The sequence below is a fragment of the Netta rufina genome, assembly GCF_964035555.1.
Source record: "Netta rufina genome assembly, chromosome: 1".
NCBI lineage: Eukaryota > Metazoa > Chordata > Aves > Anseriformes > Anatidae > Netta > Netta rufina.
Genome location: NC_140123.1, coordinates 63,016,884 through 63,035,305, shown reverse-complemented (window position 1 = coordinate 63,035,305; position 18,422 = coordinate 63,016,884). Strand labels below are relative to the sequence as shown.

General features: G+C 43.2%; 3 protein-coding genes across 3 annotated transcripts in view; 1 reads left to right on the top strand and 2 right to left on the bottom strand.

The window, feature by feature from the left end:
• Nucleotides 1-2,020, bottom strand: part of CUL4A (cullin 4A) — a 36,419-nt gene extending 34,399 nt beyond the window's left edge. Inside the window, exons 1-2 of the mRNA XM_084306528.1 lie at nt 1,814-2,020; nt 1,450-1,565 (exon numbers count right to left, since the gene is read on the bottom strand). Of these exons, the coding sequence (XP_084162654.1) occupies nt 1,450-1,565; nt 1,814-1,988 (291 nt within the window). The 5' untranslated portion in view covers nt 1,989-2,020. The remainder of the gene's footprint in view (nt 1-1,449; nt 1,566-1,813) is intronic.
• Nucleotides 2,021-2,630: 610 nt separating this feature from the next.
• PCID2 (PCI domain containing 2) lies at nt 2,631-13,450 on the top strand. Its single transcript, XM_084305889.1, has 14 exons — nt 2,631-2,727; nt 3,584-3,673; nt 4,293-4,366; nt 5,084-5,151; nt 5,678-5,717; nt 6,202-6,256; nt 7,609-7,712; nt 8,439-8,514; nt 8,641-8,782; nt 9,174-9,274; nt 10,865-10,938; nt 11,110-11,235; nt 11,452-11,575; nt 12,556-13,450. Exons 1-14 carry the CDS (start codon nt 2,692-2,694, stop codon nt 12,643-12,645), a joined length of 1,200 nt encoding a protein of 399 aa, XP_084162015.1. The 5' UTR covers nt 2,631-2,691; the 3' UTR covers nt 12,646-13,450.
• Nucleotides 13,451-14,043: 593 nt separating this feature from the next.
• PROZ (protein Z, vitamin K dependent plasma glycoprotein) overlaps nt 14,044-18,422 on the bottom strand; it is a gene marked incomplete at its 3' end in the record, with an annotated part of 7,363 nt that continues 2,984 nt past the window's right edge. The window contains exons 4-8 of the mRNA XM_084290543.1: nt 17,645-17,758; nt 16,365-16,496; nt 15,316-15,401; nt 15,096-15,219; nt 14,044-14,555 (exon numbers count right to left, since the gene is read on the bottom strand). Coding sequence (XP_084146669.1) covers nt 14,044-14,555; nt 15,096-15,219; nt 15,316-15,401; nt 16,365-16,496; nt 17,645-17,758 — 968 coding nt within the window. The remainder of the gene's footprint in view (nt 14,556-15,095; nt 15,220-15,315; nt 15,402-16,364; nt 16,497-17,644; nt 17,759-18,422) is intronic.

The following is an 18,422-nucleotide window of genomic DNA, read 5'->3' as shown; positions in this document are numbered from 1 at the left end:
GGCACACTCACAGCCACCACCCACTGTACAGAAATCTTGCTGATTTGCACCAGTGCCTTGCAGATTATTGGGCTGACCTTATAACGTGCAGTTTTTACAAACAAGCAGACAAACAGAAAAAGCAAAAAGTACAGCTCTGCCTCCACAGCTTATCTGAAATCTCTCTCATTCTCTTCTGCCAAAACTCAAGCCTGTACCCTGGCGATTTCATACCCACATTACTATAATCTCATTTCCGAGCCTCTGAAAACAAGTTAGGTAACATTCAAAGCATCTGTGGTTTTCTTTTTTTTTTTTTTTTTAAGCTGGGCATGAAAGAGCATGATTTTTCAAATGCTCATTTTAAAACCATGAAACATGTCATGTAATTCAAACTCTGCAAACCTGTAAATATTAATAGATGAGTATATCAGTCCAGTTATCTGTTTAAAGGCATTAAATCCTATTAAGTCAATATGCATTTACATAATGAGCCATTTTAGAACCATACATTATATACCTTAACTAATCACAGAGAGAAATCTAATCAGCTCCCGAAATTCAGCCTGATTTCTTGACCACAGACCCAATGTGGACTGCTGGTTTTGTCTCCCCTTGGAGTCTCTACTTTGCAGACAACATTAAACTGATTTCTACCGAACATTAAGAAAATTTGGGGTGAGAATATTAACACCTTAAGTCCTGATCTGGCAGCAAGATCCACATTCGCAGACCAAACACCTGCACCCACAGAAAACTCGTAATTAACTTAAGCTGTGCTTAAGCAGAACTTACCACATCAGTAATTTTCATAATTACATGATCATTGAAAAAAATTACTACTCCAGCTAACTATCTTTATTATTTTAAATGTATATGCATGAAGAACTAAGCCATAATTAATGGAGAAAGTAGAAAGGAAGAACAGGTTTGTGATTATTCCTTATTCGTCCATAGCCCCTCCCCAGTAGCCCTGATGTTTCAGCAGTACTTTTTCTCTATTTTCACTAAAAAAATGAGAACTTTGATTAATATGAAAATGTACAGTGATCTGAATGAAGGTAAACTGAGAGTTTGGTGTCTGCTCAACCAAGACTCTCTCTTTCATTCTCCAAAGATGCTGAAGTCTGACTCTTGTTACAACAAATAGTTTAACATTTATCCACAGGGAAGTGAAGTTATGTAGAAAACGGGTTATAAATTCTTTATCTGCTCAGCCTGGTGAAGCTAACACCTCATTTTCCGCACCTTGAAGGGGGTGCGGGATCGGAGAGGCTGAACGCCCAGCCCTGCCCAGCCACAGCTTTCCAAGCCTCCAAATTGCTTTTTCATGGGCCCAGATGCTGGTGGCTCTCTCCAAGGAGCCTTTGATACACAAAACTGCAAAAAAATTGAGCGTGAACAGCGCACGGGGAGCGCGGCGGGTGACACCCAACTCCCCCCATAAGAAAACCACCTCACGGGTGTTACCTGGTAGAGCTCCTCGAGGTTGTAGCGGATGGAAACGCTGCTCTGGATGGCCCCCACGGCGTCGTGAAGTTTCTGCCAGGTGTCCTGCGTGTAGTTATCGGGCAGCTTGGGCCTTTCTGCCGAGACACAGGGCGCGGGGCGCTGCCAGCGGGCGGGGGGGGGGGGGGGGGGCAGGGCCTTGCGGAGCCATCTTACCCCCCCCCCCCCCCCCCCCCCCCTTCGCTACCATCCCGGGGGTGCCAGGCGAGGCGGTGACACCGCGATAAGCGCCTGTCCCCCCTCATATCGCGATAAGGGGCATTAGGGAGCCCACACACACACACGCGTTGTAAACAAGGGAGGGGAGCGGGCAGCTGGCACCCACCTCTGAAGTTCTTGATGACCAGTTTCTTGGACGGGGCGGTGGTGGCGGAGCCTCCTCCTCCTCCTCCACCTCCCCCCCCTCCCCGGCTGCTGCTGGCGGCGGGGAGCTTGGTGAGCCCGTTGGTGTGCCCCACCAGCGCCGACAAGTGCGGCTTCTTCTGCGCCTCGTCCGCCATCTCCGCCCCGGGCGCCGTGTCCGGCCGGGGCAAGGCGCTGGGCTGGGCTGGGCCGCCTGAACCCGCCTCCTCCTCCTCCTCCTGCTTCTCCTCCTCCTCCTCCACCCGCCCCCACGGCCCCAGCGGTCACCGGCAAGCGCCCGCCTCCCCCCCGCGGCGCCCCGGCCGCCGTCTCGCCGCCTCCCCGGCCGCTGGGCGGTGCGGGCAGGGGCAGCCCCGCGCACAAAATGGCTCCCAGGCGCTCCCCGCCATGGCAGCACCCCCTTTATGGGGGTGAAGGGGAGGCCGGGGAGCTGGGGGGGGGGTGGTTTAGGAGCGGTGCTTTCGGGCGCTGTGTGTTCAATAAGAGGGGGCGGGGGGTGAAGCCACCGGAGGCGCCTCACAGTCGAGCGGCGAAACCTCCCACCCCGCGCCCCTCCGCCCCGCCTACTGACGCGCCGCACGCCCCGCCGCACGTGGTCCCCGCCAGGCCCCGCCCCCCGCGCGTCCCCCTTGGCTGCCGGCGCGAGGCCACGCCCCCCGCGCGCCGCCGGGGGCGGGAAAGAGGCGCGGCAGGAGACCACGTGACCCGGCGGGGCGGAGGGGGCGGCTCTGACTCCGCTGGGCGCCGGGAGCCGCGCAGGAAGTGACGTAGCGATTGCCGGAAGTGCCGCGCTGGGCGGCGCCATGATGGCGGGCGGGCGGTGAGGAGGGCGGCTGCGGCATGGCGCACATCACCATCAACCAGTACCTGCAGCAGGTGGGGTGGGGCCGCCGCCGCTCCTTCCCTCACGGGCTGCCTCTCTGCGGGGCTCCCAGGGATCTCTGTCACAGCCGGGAGCGGTTTCGGGGGGTGGCCTTCTAGGGGGTGCTTCTCGAGGGCTCCCCTCCCTCCCTGCCGGGACCTCGTCTGCTCTGTCTGTAAGCCCTGAGAGGCGAAGGGCTCTGCTTCGCGTGTGGGAACCCATAGCCAAGCGAAAGAGACCGCAGGCTATAAAGGAGCCACGGAAGCAGCACAAGATGGGAAATATAAAGCCAGCTGCTTCAGTTCTTTCAGAGATTTTTCTGTTTTTTTTTTTTTTTTTTTTTTGAGCAAAGGAAAGTTGATTTTGATTTTTTCCACTTTTTTCATGTTAAATGCTAAGTCTGTATGAAATCCGAGTGCAAATCCTGCAAATTTTTCTTTATATTAAAAATTCTCCCTGCAGTATCACAAGCAGTAGTCCCCAGGGACGGCTCACGCCTTCGCGCACATGTTCAGTGCCCATAAGTCTAACTGGAACTCTAAAAAGCTTCCATAAAGCTTCTTCACAGCTGCTCCTTTACGGTACTAAACCCATATAAGTTGTGTTGAGGTTCTCTGGTTTGCTTGTATCGTACAAATGAGGTTAAAAACAGAATACCGTTCACACCATTCTCTCCCCAGATCTCTTTCTTTAAAACAGGTGGGTTGAGAATGCATTGAATTATTCAGTTTTAAACCTTTAAAACTCATATTTGAAAAGGTATTGAGGTGGATGAACACCGTTTACAAGCAGGTGGCTTATGTAGTGACCAGGAAACGTGTTGTATGGCTGCAGCTGGATTTCATTATGTGATGTGCTTTCCTTGGGCAGGTACAAGAAGCCATTGACAGCAGAGATGGACAATTTTGTGCAGAATTGGTATCGTTTAAACACCCTCATGTCGCAAACCCGAGGCTTCAGGTAAGAACCTGTTACACTGCAAGAATCTCTTCTTGACATTCCTTTTATTCGGCTTCCAGTTTTCTTAGCTGTCCATATGCCTTCCTGCCCACTGGGGATAAACCTCAGGAATCTGTTTCGTAGCCCAATGCGGGATCCCCTTGTAGATTAGTTCCCCTTTCTTTTTACGAGCATATATTATATTTCCATTTTTATTCTGGGCGGTTTTATGTGTTCCACTTGGAATTTTCTGGATTTTTGTTTGGAATTTTTGGAATTAGTTTTCTGAATAGAGTCCTGAAGGTCTGCTACGGCCAGGTCTACATCAGTTAGTAAAATCAGGGGTGTGGCAGAATGGAAGCGAATATAAAAAGCAAAACAGTGGGTAGTAAGGGTCTGGTGCTTGTGCTACGTGTATTGCTGGTGTTTTTATTTAAGACTGTTTCTATTCTGGTTGTGTAGGCAGAATGCACACTGTAGCAATTCATTGCACTGTGTTTGATTATTAATATAATTAAGGTTCTGATGGATTGCAAAGACACGTATGCATAAGACTGCCACGATGAAATATCCATTGCACTAGAAATAGAACATCATACAGGTGTTTCCTTTGTGATTCATTGATTTATTCTGTCCTTAGCTTCCATCTCCAGAGGAGAAGTGTCAACAAGTGTTGGAACCACCGTATGATGAAATGTTTGCAGCCCACTTAAGGTAAAGATGGACCAGGAACAGGCAAGTCGGTTGTGAGGCATCCAGCAGGGATGGGGAAACGAAGTGTACTTGGCTATTTTTTAAGGGCTTACATCTGAAGGCTTGGTATTTAAGACTGCAGGAAATAAAGGCCTTCCTTTTCTTTTCCACATGAAGTTTTCTTTATGTACCTGACAGTCACCTCTATACGGTCATTGGCACAGCTTTGGCATTGGTGCTTCTTGTTTCCTTTGCTCCGCTTTTACTAGCTACACGAAAATTTAGAGTGAAGTAAGTAGGGGAAATAAACATTAAAAAAAGGTAAACTGGGTCATAAAAGTACTCCTAAGTCAGCTTGAATGCCTAAGTAATTTTGTGAGGTTTTTAATAAAAAGAAATTCTATGTTGTATTAACATTGTCTTTAGTTCACTTTCAAAAATCCTGGAAATATTTAACTATGCTAGTCTTGGTGAGACTTTCAATAAGAATTAGCATGTTACAGTTGGTTCTGTACGTACTGCAGAAACAAATCCCTGTTCTTGGATCAGTTTTCTGCAGCTATCAAACTCGGTGCTGTGTTGAAATACTTAGCTGTTTTCTTAGGAACCTTTCTAATCCTATTACTGTATCTCCTTTAATTAAACTGTAAAGCCTGTACCTGCTAAAAGGTACAACAACAACAACAATTGTCTTATGTACGTATTTTTGGATGTGCTAATGCTCCTTTTCTTTGACAGATGTACTTACGCCGTTGGAAACCATGACTTTATAGAAGCATACAAGTGCCAAACAGTTATCGTTCAATATCCTTTTCATCAGTGTTGTATATCTTTTTCAGATTAGCTGTTTTCTTGTACAGTAAGTTATCTGTATCCATTTTAGAATGTAGTCTGCTTCCAAATATGCTTCAGGTATTTAGATCCTTAAGCAAGGAAATCCAGGCAGGCTTTTCTCTTTTGAATTTTCTGTGGGACTGTGAAGGAATGTGCCTCTTGCCTATAAAATAGAAAATTATTTTCTCACAGAGAATAGGAGAACCTCAAATCATTAATACACGTCCCAGTTTGCACCTGGCTAGAGGGAAGATACTGATAAAGAAAGCTGCTGTCTTATCTCTAAGTGACCAATGTTTTTCATTGCTACTGCAGCACCAAGAGCATGTGGCTGTGCTCACATTCTTCCCTAGTGTCTTTTCACCCTTATTATCTCCTTGCTGCTTTGTTTGCTTCTGCCCTTTCATATAGCACGTAGTATGTGGTGTGACAACTCCTCTGTGTTTTAGATCTGTGCTTCATTTTGTAGCGTTTTAAATTCTCCTTAATGCAATACATCTTTCCTGCGAGCATTTCAGGCACATAAAGAAGAAAACTGGTAAGTGTATCATAGAGACTTGCTGCAAAACTAGACTCTCATCTTTCACTAGTATAATAGAGTAATCAAACTAAAATTATGCCTACAGTTTTTAGTTACCCCCAGCGATACTGAGATGCAGCCTGATTGTTTTTGCTGCCTGAGTTTTTAGGCCCAAAAGTGTGAGAACTAAACATCTAAGCTTAAGTATTTAGGATATCAATAAGCAAACATGAAGAATTTGTTCGAAGTGAGATTTTTTTTAAAGCCATTAGCTGCCTTTTATTTCACTGCGTTCTGGAATTAATTCTTCTGTTAGTGTAGGACTTGGAAATGCTGAGCTCTTGAAGACTTTTCCTTTTTTAAAAAAATGCATTCTTCTGTGCTTAAAGATTCATGTATATTCTTCTAGCTTTATGACCAAGTAGCAAGAAAAAAACTGTTTCTAATGTCTTTTTACTGCATCATTTGCATTTACTAAGCACACCGTGCCTTACTTTTCCAGGGCCTTGCCTATTATGTATGCTGTAGCCCTTGATCTTCGAATTTTTGCTAATAATGTAAGTAGAACAGATTAACAACCTCATTATTTTTTATCTGTTATGAGTTTCTGTGGTGGAAATATTTTTACTTGATTCCATAGCCTAATTTTGCTCATTAGTGTCTAATTTGTTGTTAAAGGTTTTGTTAATACACTAAATTTATCCCATCCTATTATAAAACTAGGTTGCTGAGTCTGCCTGACTCTCGTTTGCAGCTTTAACTGGAGGGGTTCTGGGCACCTGCACGCAACTCACAGCTTAGAGCATATAAAATGATTAAGCGCTTGTCTTTAGAGAATAGCACGATGGTATAACTCGTGGTTTCTGTGTGTTATCCTTGGGGTTTTTGCCTTTCTAAGGGTGGAGATGCACAAGGCAACGAAGCTAATCTAAGCACTCACTGCATCTTGTGAGGGAAACTTTTCCCTCGTTTCCCTCTTCCCTCTGTGTGTGTTGCTTTTGATGCTCATTGGAGCCCTTGCTGAGTCCGTACAATGGCTGGCAACCAAAAAAAAAAATAAAAGGGAAAGTGGGCTTAGTTTTGAATGTTATCTTTTAGCCTTAGTATATTCAAAACGTGAGTACAAAGACTTCTGCAGCAGAGGATGTATTTGCATTTCTTGTCCCTACATTTCAGCTAACGAGAATGCAAGTGTTAGAGTAAAGCTTTCTAGAAGGCACATAGCAACAATCCACTCACTGTTTTTTCCCCAGTCTTCTTTGTTGTTTTAATCCCTTATTCGTTAGTGTATGGTTCTTTACCACTTTACATGAACACTGTTGCCAACTGTTCTCATGACTCTGTAGCATGTGCATTCCTTTCTATTGAAAATCTCAGGTAGCAGAGGTGTGAATTACTACTAGAAAATGTTGAATATGTATTAGAAATAAAATCTGGTCCTTCTGGTTGTAAAGAGAAGCTTGATTATAATTTTTAAAACTCAGATTTAATAACCGGGGAAATATTTTTATTTGCTCTTGTTTATAAGACGTCTCTTTTTTGCTTGATTTTTGGACTTTAAAACTTGAGTTGGAGTGTTAATGTTCCAGTTCAGCTGTAGGATGATCCTTCTGAGAGCTGCATTAAGCTTCTTGGTGCTGAAGGTAAAAGTGGACAGTGCTATTTTCAAAGTTCTGACCCACCTGCTCTGCATTGAATCTGGTACAGGGTGTTTAGGAGTCCCTCCAAGTGTGGGTTGTGATTTTTTGAGTACTTCTGTTCTGTCAGCTTGACTACTATCAAGATTTAGGGGTTGGTAAGAGGTAATATCTGTTGTTATAATGCCTTATAAAATGCTGTATTAAGGAACCAAGCTGTTTATGGTCCAGTGAACCAGAGTTATGCGTTGTTTCTTGCTGTGTAACGTTAGGCAGATCAACAGCTCATGAAGAAAGGGAAAAGCAAAGTCGGCGACATGTTGGAAAAAGCAGCAGAACTGCTGATGAGCTGCTTCCGAGTCTGTGCCAGTGACACGTAAGTGAAAGATGCTCCATACAACTTGAGACTGCTAAATTGTTAAGAGCTTAATTAACTTTATGTAAGTTTTCTCCATATTTGGGTAAGAATGAACACTTCTGAGGCTTGTTTCCTCTCATTTCTAGTCTTTTCTCTCTTGACTGTTAACTACAGCTGGAGAGGCCTCCCTCAGGTTTAAGCTTCCTAGCAGATGTTATTGGGAGGGACTGACTGTGTCCCTGGCTCTCAGGGAAGGTTCTTAACCCTTTTGTGCTCTCTTGAAGTTTGCTTCAATGCAATTAGACTGGAAGAGGTGACTTTGGTTTCCAGTCTTAGCAATTTAGCGTTTTCCAGGTGGAAAAATGCTTATTTATTTTTTTAACCCTTCACCCATCTTTCACCTTGAATATTATAAGCAACTTCTGTCCTAGCGTGTGTGTTACCCGCAGACTGGGGGGAGGATTCTGCTGCAGATGAATAACATTCTACATGACATCTCGTTATGTTGGGAAGAAATGCAGCAGAGTTGTTTGAAAGTTAAGATTGGAGCACATTCTGTTTTGACAGTACTGGTGTGGTTTAAGACAAACAGTTTGGCCTTGGCATTTATGTTCAGACACTCATTTTTATCCTAAAAAATAATCCGTGAAATATCTAGAGATGGAATTAATCATAAAAACAAAGTCACTATTTCCTTACAATGTTCAGCACTAGCAGCTTGTTTTTTTTCTATTCTCATGACAGTCGAGCAGGCATTGAAGATTCCAAAAAGTGGGGAATGTTGTTCCTCGTGAATCAGCTGTTCAAAATTTATTTTAAGGTAGGGTTCAAGTCTTACAAGCTATTTTGTGAGTCAAATTCACCCTTTTTTTTCTTTTTTTTTTTTACATGATGTTGCATATCTACCATTTCTGAGTACAACACAACTTTATTTTTTTTTTAACAGATCAACAAGCTCCATCTATGTAAACCCTTGATTAGAGCAATTGACAGCTCAAACCTGAAGGACGAATACAGTATGGCACAGCGAGTTACGTACAGATACTATGTCGGACGCAAAGCCATGTTTGACAGTGACTTTAAGCAAGGTACTGTGTGGTGGTAAGACAGATTTAAGCTGTTGCAGCTTATTGTGAGCTCTGGCTTATGGTGTGTGTGGCTCAAAACGTGTGCAGAAGGTGCAGTTCTGTTTGTGTTGATGACAGAAAAGTTGTGCTGGTACTAATAATATGAGTGAGCAAAAAATTCCAATATTGCTTGTAGCTGTTACATCAGACATCTAGGTACTGACAAATTTTATTTTCCTTTCTGAAACAAGCCTACTTTTCTTGTAATACCTTGTCTTTTTTTTTTTTTAATATAATTTCAAATATGGCCTCGAGCTAGAAATGGGCATTGAGCACAGAATTTGGAGTACAGATTTAATCAATTTTTGTTGTTGACTCTTGTAACTAGCACTGCTTTTATTTGTGCCTGCAGCTGAAGAGTACCTGTCCTTTGCCTTTGAGCACTGTCACCGCTCAAGCCAGAAGAACAAAAGAATGATTTTGATCTACCTGCTGCCAGTGAAAATGTTGTTGGTGAGTAAATGCTGCTCTTCCAAATCACTTTTTGTGAGGCAAAAAAGGAAACCGAAACTCAGTATGGCTCTTCTGTTTGTTTGTTTGTTTTTTTTCCTCTCTCCCCCATAAACACCAGTATATGTAAACTTTGTTATAGAGCTTCTGTGTTAACCCATTTGAGGCATATCAAGAACCACATAGCGTTTGGGTTTTGAGGAAATCAGTGAAGACTGGTTCCCCGCTCACTTCATCTTTTTGTTAAAAGAATTAAGTGCATCTCTGCTTCTTGTTCATGGCCTTCCCCATTTCCATGCCTTTTCCCATTCTGGTGTAACCGAGGGGACAAGAACAAGATTTTACAATGTTTCCTGTTCCTGGCCCTATTACCAGAGTTCCTCACAGAGAATATTGTTGTTTTTTTTTTTATCATCCACTTCAGAGAGCTCCCATCTTCCACCCTTGTCCCAGCCTGTCCATGACTATTCTCCCTTTTTCCCCTTTGTGCTCCCTTCTCCATCCCTTGCAGCCTCAATTCATTTCCTTTGCAGCTGTCTCCTGATGGAGGAAATTTCCGATGTGTACGGGAGACGCATAGTGGCTATCAGAATTGGCTTCTGCTCTTGTTTGTTGTCTGTCTGAGTGGTTATTTTCAGATCAGTCAATGGTAAGGTTGATAAAGCCACCAGCCTTCCCTAAGCTGCTGGGTCCTGTGGGGCCTGAGATAACTGCAGCTTTTCTGTAGCAGCTCTAGCGTTCAAGAGGCACTGAAGAATCTGGATAAAGGTCATTGTTTTTACAGTTGCTTTTTAAAATCACATTCCAAACATTAACACTAACCTTAAAACTCTACTAAAATAGCTTGGGCGGTGGTGTTTTTTTAACCTTATTTTTGTTCCTAGCAGCTCTCAGTAAACAGGCAGCAGGGTTCTGCTGTCAGTTAATCCTCCAGCCAGGAGAGGAGTTACCAACAACAGAGCAGGACGGTAACTAAATTTAAAGGCTGACCAAGTCAGCGTGCCATCTGATCTCCACTGTGCAAGGGGGGGAAAAAAAACAAACCAAAGTTAATTTTTGATAGCCCACCTGGTTCAGTCTTACCTGATGTAACAAGGAGAATTTTGTTTCTTTAAATTTAAAATGTCTTCTCCCTCTCTCTGACATTTGAATGTCCATATGGAGGTGTGGTGAAGAAAAAATCTGGTACAGGCTGAGGTGGCACTTGACAGCGCTGAAGCACTGCCTGTATTATTAGGAATGCTTGGGATTCCCACAGTTACTTTGTTTGAAGATGAGATCATACAACTGTAACGTAAAATGTGGAGCTGCCTAAGCCTCGTGTCACAGGATCTTGATTTCACAAGTTTGGTAACTGTTCTGCAACACTTGGAAATATTAAGAGACTCCCGAAACCGTGATAAAGAGTTATTGTGAGTTGAGTTGCAGGAAGTTTGGCAGCGCGGGGGGTTGTCCTACAAATACTTCTACTTAATTCTTGTTCTGCAGGAAAAAAAATAGTAGTTAAACACGTGCCTGTTTCTCTGACAAATATTTTTATAGTTTATGTTGAAAACACGCTTGACTTTATCCTGGAAAACATTTATTTTTCAGGGCCATATGCCAACGGTTCAGCTCTTAAAAAAGTACGACCTTATGCAGTTTGCTGAAGTAACGAAGGCTGTGAGGTACGGTGGTTATTTTGCTGCGTTGTGCATTAGTTCAGGAAGCCTTAACTAAAAGGCATTTGTTTGGGATAACTAAGGAAAGAAGGGGAAGGATATTCTTACCAAGTCCTGCAGCTTCTTTTCTTGATAGGGCGAGACCTTCTCACATATTCATTTCTTCCATTCTTCTAGTGAAGGCAATCTTCTCCTACTGAACGATGCTCTGACAAAGCATGAGACCTTCTTCATTCGATGTGGAATCTTTCTTATCCTGGAGAAGCTGAAAATCATCACGTACAGAAATCTCTTTAAGAAAGTGTAAGCATAACAAAAAATTGCTTGTTTTGCAAAAGTGGACATAATATAGTTTTACCTCAGACTGAAATAGAGATGTGTATGTTCCTTAGCTCTCTGTAGGAGGGCAGAATTCCTGTTGAAGTGAATTTATAATAGAAAAGCCATTTTACTAAGAACCAGAATTTCTAAGTGATTGTTTCCCAATAACAGATTTTCTGTTTTTTTTTTTTCTTTCAGATATTTACTCCTCAAAACACATCAACTATCGCTAGATGCCTTTCTGATTGCCCTGAAATTCATGCAAGTAGATGATGTTGACATTGATGAAGTCCAGTGCATTTTAGCTAACCTTATTTACATGGTATGTGCTGCTCACGTATTGTTTTGTCCTTCCAGACTCCAGGCAGTAAAAATTATTAGGCAGAAAGTGAAAGTTTGTTACTAAAATATATCAGTAATCCTAGCTTGTGTATAAAAGTTGGTTAATATGTGCCCAAATGGCAAATGTTTTCATTTGCCCAGGGGAATTCCTCTAGTTCCTGCCTCTTTTGCAGGAACCACTTAAAATTGCAGTTGAATTCTGCGTTACAGATCCAGTACTGACTTTTCTATGAAGAATAAATATTCATTTCAAAATGGAAAAAGTTCTAACAGGGACCAGAAAGGGATTTGTTCTCCTGCATTACGAGACTTTTGATGTTCTAACATCAGGAAAAAATAAAAACATGTTTCTTGGTTTCACATTTGTCTAAATGGGTCTTATCTACTCATGAATAGATCCAGGCTTGCAATCTATAGATTTCTGATCTGTTAAAAGTTTTGGAGCAGCATTACAGTGTCAGCAAGAAAACTTGCTGCTTCTCTGTTTCTGAAGCATTATTTGGTGACCTCTCAGAGTAACAAAGGGTGGGATTAGGTGACTGGAAGATTTCTCTCGGTGCTGTAACCCTCCATGTCTAAAAAGGAAGAATTATGGATTTTTGGTTTTAAATTTGGAATAGTGATTGATCAAAATCCTAATTTTAAAGTGAGCAAGAATAAATTTAGAAACACTTCTCCAGAGCTCTTCAGGGAAATGTAAGCAAACCAGGAGGGGGCCCTGGCAACAGGCAGTCCGACAGCAGCGTTAGTATGCAAACATGGTTATGGTTCCAGCTTTCTGCTTGCTGCGTGAGGTGACCCACTTACATAAATCGGATCCTTCCGGACACTCAGTACAGCAATGCAGTGGTGATTGAATACGTGCACGTAGCTTTGTTTGATTTAGCCTGATGACAGGTGAGGTATAGGCGTTGTGTTACCAGCTGCCAGCACTAACAGTGTGTTTCTTTCTCCTGCCAGGGTCATATTAAAGGCTATATATCCCACCAGCATCAAAAACTTGTCGTCAGTAAGCAGAACCCATTTCCTGCGCTGTCAACGGTGTGTTGAGTGTTGCATCTTAGCCGTGCAAGTACTTTTCAGATACACGGCTCGCCCAGCGGAGCTGCTCCTAATCAGCCAGGGAACATTGTAAATGACCTGGGTCGTGTCCAGGACTGGAATACCAGGAACTGTTTGTGGCTCCTTTCCCAGAATGACCAAGGCTGCCAGTCTAACAAAGTGCATTGGAATGAAATACTCACTTTTCAGTGATAGTTTATGCAGGCTTTCTAGAGCATTCGAAGTATCTCATGAAGAAATAAAAGCAAAGCATTCCAAACTCCTTCCAAAGTACTTAAAAGCTGTTATGAAGTACTGTGTGTTACTATCTCAGCATTTATCTTCCGGAAAAGAAAAGTATCATCCTTTGGTACATATACTAATCCAACTTTCAGGGTGGAAATAACGTTTTCTTTTATGGTCTCCACTTTCTAAAACTCTTTGATAATCTCGGTGGTCTCAAATATGCTTTTCAAGCCTTCTCTAAAAACTAGAGAAGTTGTGCTTGATACCGAAAGCTTTGCAGTTTCAGTGATACTTACAAGTTCAAGTAAATGTGGTTTGTTATTTTTTTTTTTTTTGGTCTGTAGTTGCTCAGATATGTTTTTGTTTTTAATTCCTTTAATGTTTTGATTAAATTTTGTTATGATGAACAAAAAAGCATATCTAAGTAATTTATCCATACACTGTTTTATTCTGTTTCTGGGGAAAAGACTGCCACTGGGTCCATTGTTTTACATGTTCCTTGTGTGTGTGTTCTGTGGTTGTTTTTTTTTTTGGGGGGTAGGGAGGAGGAAGAGTACAACATACCTTTGTGTGTTGTGATGGGATTTTTTTTAATAAAGAAAATAAAACATTTTTCCCCCTCTTTGGGAGTCTAGTTTTTATTTTACCCAGCTACTGAATTATGCTTTATGATTAAAAACACAGCTGCCATGGATGAGGGAGAAGAACTTTTTGATGTTATGAGAGAGTCAAGTCCTGTATCAACACTTAAAGGCTTGGAGTGTTCTTGGTCTTCGTAAGTTTTACTTGTATAGATGCTGAAATAAGAATATGGGTTTACTGATCCACGTTTCAAGGGAATAAGAATTAAAAAGACTCATTTCCTTCTAGTAACATTTAAAAGCCCAGAAAAGCATCAATACTTTTTGAGTTTTAGAACGAACAGTTCTAGGAAACTTAGAGTTCAGTCAATTTATTAGTAAAACACCTACAGTTAATGTGCCATGGCTTTCACGGTGTTGTGTGTCAACAGAGGAAGGAAGGACAAAGGGACTTCTCCACGTGAATTGGAGTTAAATTGGTATCATCATTGCAACTTCCAGTGCTGCAAATGGTGATAGAGTCAAATGTGTCTACTGGCTGCCTCCAAAGGTGGTCGGTAGGGGTTTGGTTGTGTTTGTCTCACTTCATTTTGTGTTTAAGCCATATCATGTATCTCGCGGTGTTGGTAAATAGAAACGTTTTTCTGTCAGCGTCTTCTAGCGGCCAGGGTCCCAGGATGCCAGTCAGAAACCACGTGCCCTTATACTCGGTGGCCATGAAGCTTCCTCCAGTCAGCTGTTTGTCTGTGGCCTCCTGGATGTGTCCACAAAACTGCCTGTTTGTGAGGCTAACGTTGAGGATTTGTTCGCAGTCCTCCGTAGGAAGGTAGGAAACACGCAGCTCCTCACCTTGAACCTCATCACCTTCTCTTTTCCAGCCGCTGACCGTACCAGCCAATTTGGGAATCAAAACGTGTTCTGCAAAGTCTCTTTCAGGGATGCACGCAGGAAGCTGGTGGGTGTTGCACTCAACGTGCTCGTGGAGTTGTAGTAACGCGATGTTGTTCTCGCCGGTGTCCTCATCGTACCGGATGTGTATGTGTTTCTCGTGAACGCGCATTACCCTCTCAGTTCCACATGTCCTGTTGTGCCCTGTGAAACAATGACATGTTCAATGCCCTTAAGAATATCAGAGACTTGAAAACTGTGTGTAAACTTATAACGACTGCCAAGTTGTGCTGAGAAATATGTGCAGCAGAGAAACATTCTTGAAACATGGTGAAGGTAAATTAGGAATGACAGCTTTTCAACGTTGCATAGCAGCATGCATAATTTCAGAGGCGAAGGACAAATACCCAATACCAGCAGTAAATTTTGGCAGGAAACATTTGCTTTTGGATGGAGGAAGGGTGATGATCTCCAAATGAACCTAGTTTAGCATATCCCTAGATGCTGAGCCAGCCCTTGTGAGTGCCTTAGAGAAGTACTGGTCTTTCTGCTTGGCTTCTAGAGAGGCATAAGACAGCTGTAGTTCTAACTCAATATTCATTTAAGATGCTTAAATGAGATGCCAGCAGATTTATACACTACAACAATATTTTTGGTGCAGCAGAAATTTTAGTAAGCTGGTTTTGAAAGTAGCTTAACAGTGTTGAAACGTGCTAAAACAAAAGGAAAGGTTTCATCACCTACCAGCACCAACCCTGATTTCAAAATGGCTGTGCAGAAGGGCACACTCTGCCGTGGTCAGGACAAAATTACTTTTCAGCAGCACTCCTCCACAGAAGCCTTTCCCTTCTGAGTTTAACAGCAGGACCTAAGAAAATACAAAAAAAAAAAATAATAATAAAATAATAATTAGCACTGTCCATATGAAAAGTTAGCCATAGATTTCATGAATTGCTAGAAATACCTGCCAAGGAAAGTGCTTGTCACGTTTCTTCAGGGTTTCGCTTATCAGATTATCCGTGTCTTGAAGTCTGCCACATGCACATTTATCTAGCAAATGAATTAGAAAAAATAAAAACCTCATGCTGTAACATTTCGTGACAACTACTACCTGCAAGTATTTTAAGTATTCCTTCTTGGCTGTAGGGTTTGTATTTTGTACCAAGGAAAAGGACAATATCTCAGCTGGTGAAAATCAGAATAATTAACTTGATTTCTGTAGTAATACTAAACCATTTGGGTCATTGTGTTAGGCTTGTGGTGGCAAGCTTTTACTTTGCAACTTCCGAACTGAGGCTTCCTCTCCAGCTAACCATCAGCACAGGTTTCTTCCTCATCTTTGTATCCTGTATTTGAACTGCACTAAACACCTCATAGCTGTTGGGTATGTGGGTGCCTAGTCCTCAGTACCAAACTAGAGCTAGTTTGAAGTAAAACCCACCAAATTGCATTTAGTGTGGGCATCAAATCTTCACTAAAAGTCTGGCTGTACAGCTCCATTCCTGTTTGGCTGCCATACTTACTAATACAGACAGGACCTAAGTATACTACTGTGTTTTTAGTTGACCTAGTTTAAAAGTTTTAAGATTGAAAAAATGAAGAGGGCTACCACTTCAAATTAACTAACAAGGCAGCAAGTGCTGTCTCTTATTTGTAAGGTTGTTCGGTGCCTAATCTGAATCAATTGAACCTCATTCCCAAACAGGCAGGTCTTCTGTTGCTCTTTACTGAGAGTAGGAGAGGAAAACCTGCACCAGTGAGTGATATGTAGAATGATGCTAGTGCTCTCTGCAGCCCCACCTGTAAATGTTCAGATCAAATGTTCATTCTTTTACCACTGCTCATGCATCTTTGTTGCTGCTCCCTAGGTTCCTCCTATTTTTTTGTCCAGTTTGGAAGGTTTATATTCTTATTTCTGGAGTCCCCAAGTGGGCTGATTGCACCTGGATATCGGATTCCCTGCCTGCCCACCCGAGCACTGTGCGTGGGCCCTACCTCCGTGCTCACACCTACCTAACGCAATGCATTGCTTTTTGTCCTTCCCAAGCTCATAGCCATCAGCACAGGAGCAACGGTACGAATCGGTTCCTGGATAGCAGAAATGGTGACATCCTTCTTTTCCTTGGTGCCGGCATTCATTTTTAGCTGGAGAGAACAAGCAGGGAAAAAGCATTGGGAACGGATCAGCTGGAGTTTTCTTGCATAGCCCGAGTCCTCTTCGCTAAGCATTTTACATTTACTCGCTTTGTATTGGGGTGGGTAGGAACTGTCTTCCTGTAGGATTTCCCACCACCTTGTTTTTACCCTCATCAGGCAGAAAATGGGCAGAGAGAGCTGCCTTTGCAGCTTCCACAGCCTTATAGCACCCAGTACCTCCCTGCACCAGGCTGTCCACGCTGCTGAGTTTTGGGGAATATTAGTACCCAAGGGTCAAACTAGGTTTTCCACGTGAATCCACAAAAGGATGCCATAGGTTTTCTCTGCTCAGTTAAGCAAAGCACTAAGGATTCACTAAGTGCCAGGGGAACCTTCTGCACTTTTTAAGAAGGCAGGTGATCAAGAAAAAGGCTAAAGCTTTCTGCTTTCCAACAAAAACAAATGTGTAGCTCCTGTTTCTCATTCTTGTGCCAAGAAAATTGAAACCAACAACTGCCACATATCAGGGGGAAAAAAAAAAAAAAAAAAAAAAAAAAAAAGGAGTATTAATTATCTGTGAAACATGGCCAGTCACCTTTCTGTGGCTGAGCAAACACAGCTTCAGTACAAAGCAACAGGAGGAGCATTTGATCTTAGATCTAGCTCACAGGTGGAGAAGCAGCAAAGAAATTTGCATGTGATCTGGCTCTCAATGGCTCATGCGGAGCAGGTCAGGCTCCCCAGGGGGATACTCTGCCCCTCTACACTCACACCCTGCTGCAGAAAAGGGCCCTCCAGGCAGGCAGAAATACCGATATTCGGGCTAGGAAGCAAAAACTTTGGATATGAATGTGCAGGATCCATCCTGTTGTATTTTAAGGGCCAAATAATATAGAATAGAAACATGGAATTATTAGGCTTGGAAAAGACCTCCAAGATCATCTGGTCCAGCCATTGCCCTACTACCAATGTCACCCACTAAACCATGTCCCTAAGCATATACGATAGCGATTAGACATGCAGTGGGGTGGGATTATGAACCATAGTTTAGCATACACAAGGAACTTGGGTCATACATCTCAGTTGGGGTAGTATCAGGGAACCACCACCACGTTGTACAAAGTGTGTGTGTTAACCCCACGCTGGTGGTGCCTCACCAAAGGCGCAGTCCTCCCCCTCGTAGCCCTCGGTGCAGGTGCAGGTGTAGCCACGAATGCTGTCCTCGCACACACCGTCATTCTGGCATGGGTTGGAGGAACATCTCTGGCCACCTGGGGAGGGACAGCCCAAAGGCTGGAATTAGGTGGAAGCCATCCCACCCTCACAGAGGCAATGAGACACGGAGCAAGGATGTTTAGTACAAGTCCTCATAACTTTCAGATCCTGGATCCACAGAACCGTCCCCTGCACTCGGTGTTTTAAGGGAAAATTAATACTAAAAGGGAAAATTAATACTAATGCTGTTTTTACCACCTCCCTATCTACTGTCTAAAACTCAGATTACGATTGAATAAAAGCAAATCAAAAAGAAAAGAGATAAAAAGAGAGAACTGGTTGGATGCAGCACTGATGGAGGGGATGAGGCCTAGTCACCTCACGCTGGTGCCACAGGCCCAATGTCCAGGAGGTGCCTGGCTGCATCGCCCCACATCAGCATTGCCCCCATGTCAGCTTTACAAGTTTATTTCTCTCCTCAGCAGCTACCAAAGGACAGCCTCCAGAGCTTGCAGACAGCCCAGTGGCTTTTAGGCACCTATTTATCTCCCTCAGGCTCAAACAGTAGGTTTGTATTTGGGAGGCTGTGCTGGCAGAGCTATGCTGACAAACTGAATGAGCAAAGCAGACTTTCCCGTGTGTCTCTCAAACACCAAAATGCTCAGCTTACAAAGGGAAATACACCCCTTTTGCCTTGCATGCCCTGGTAGCTCTATTAGC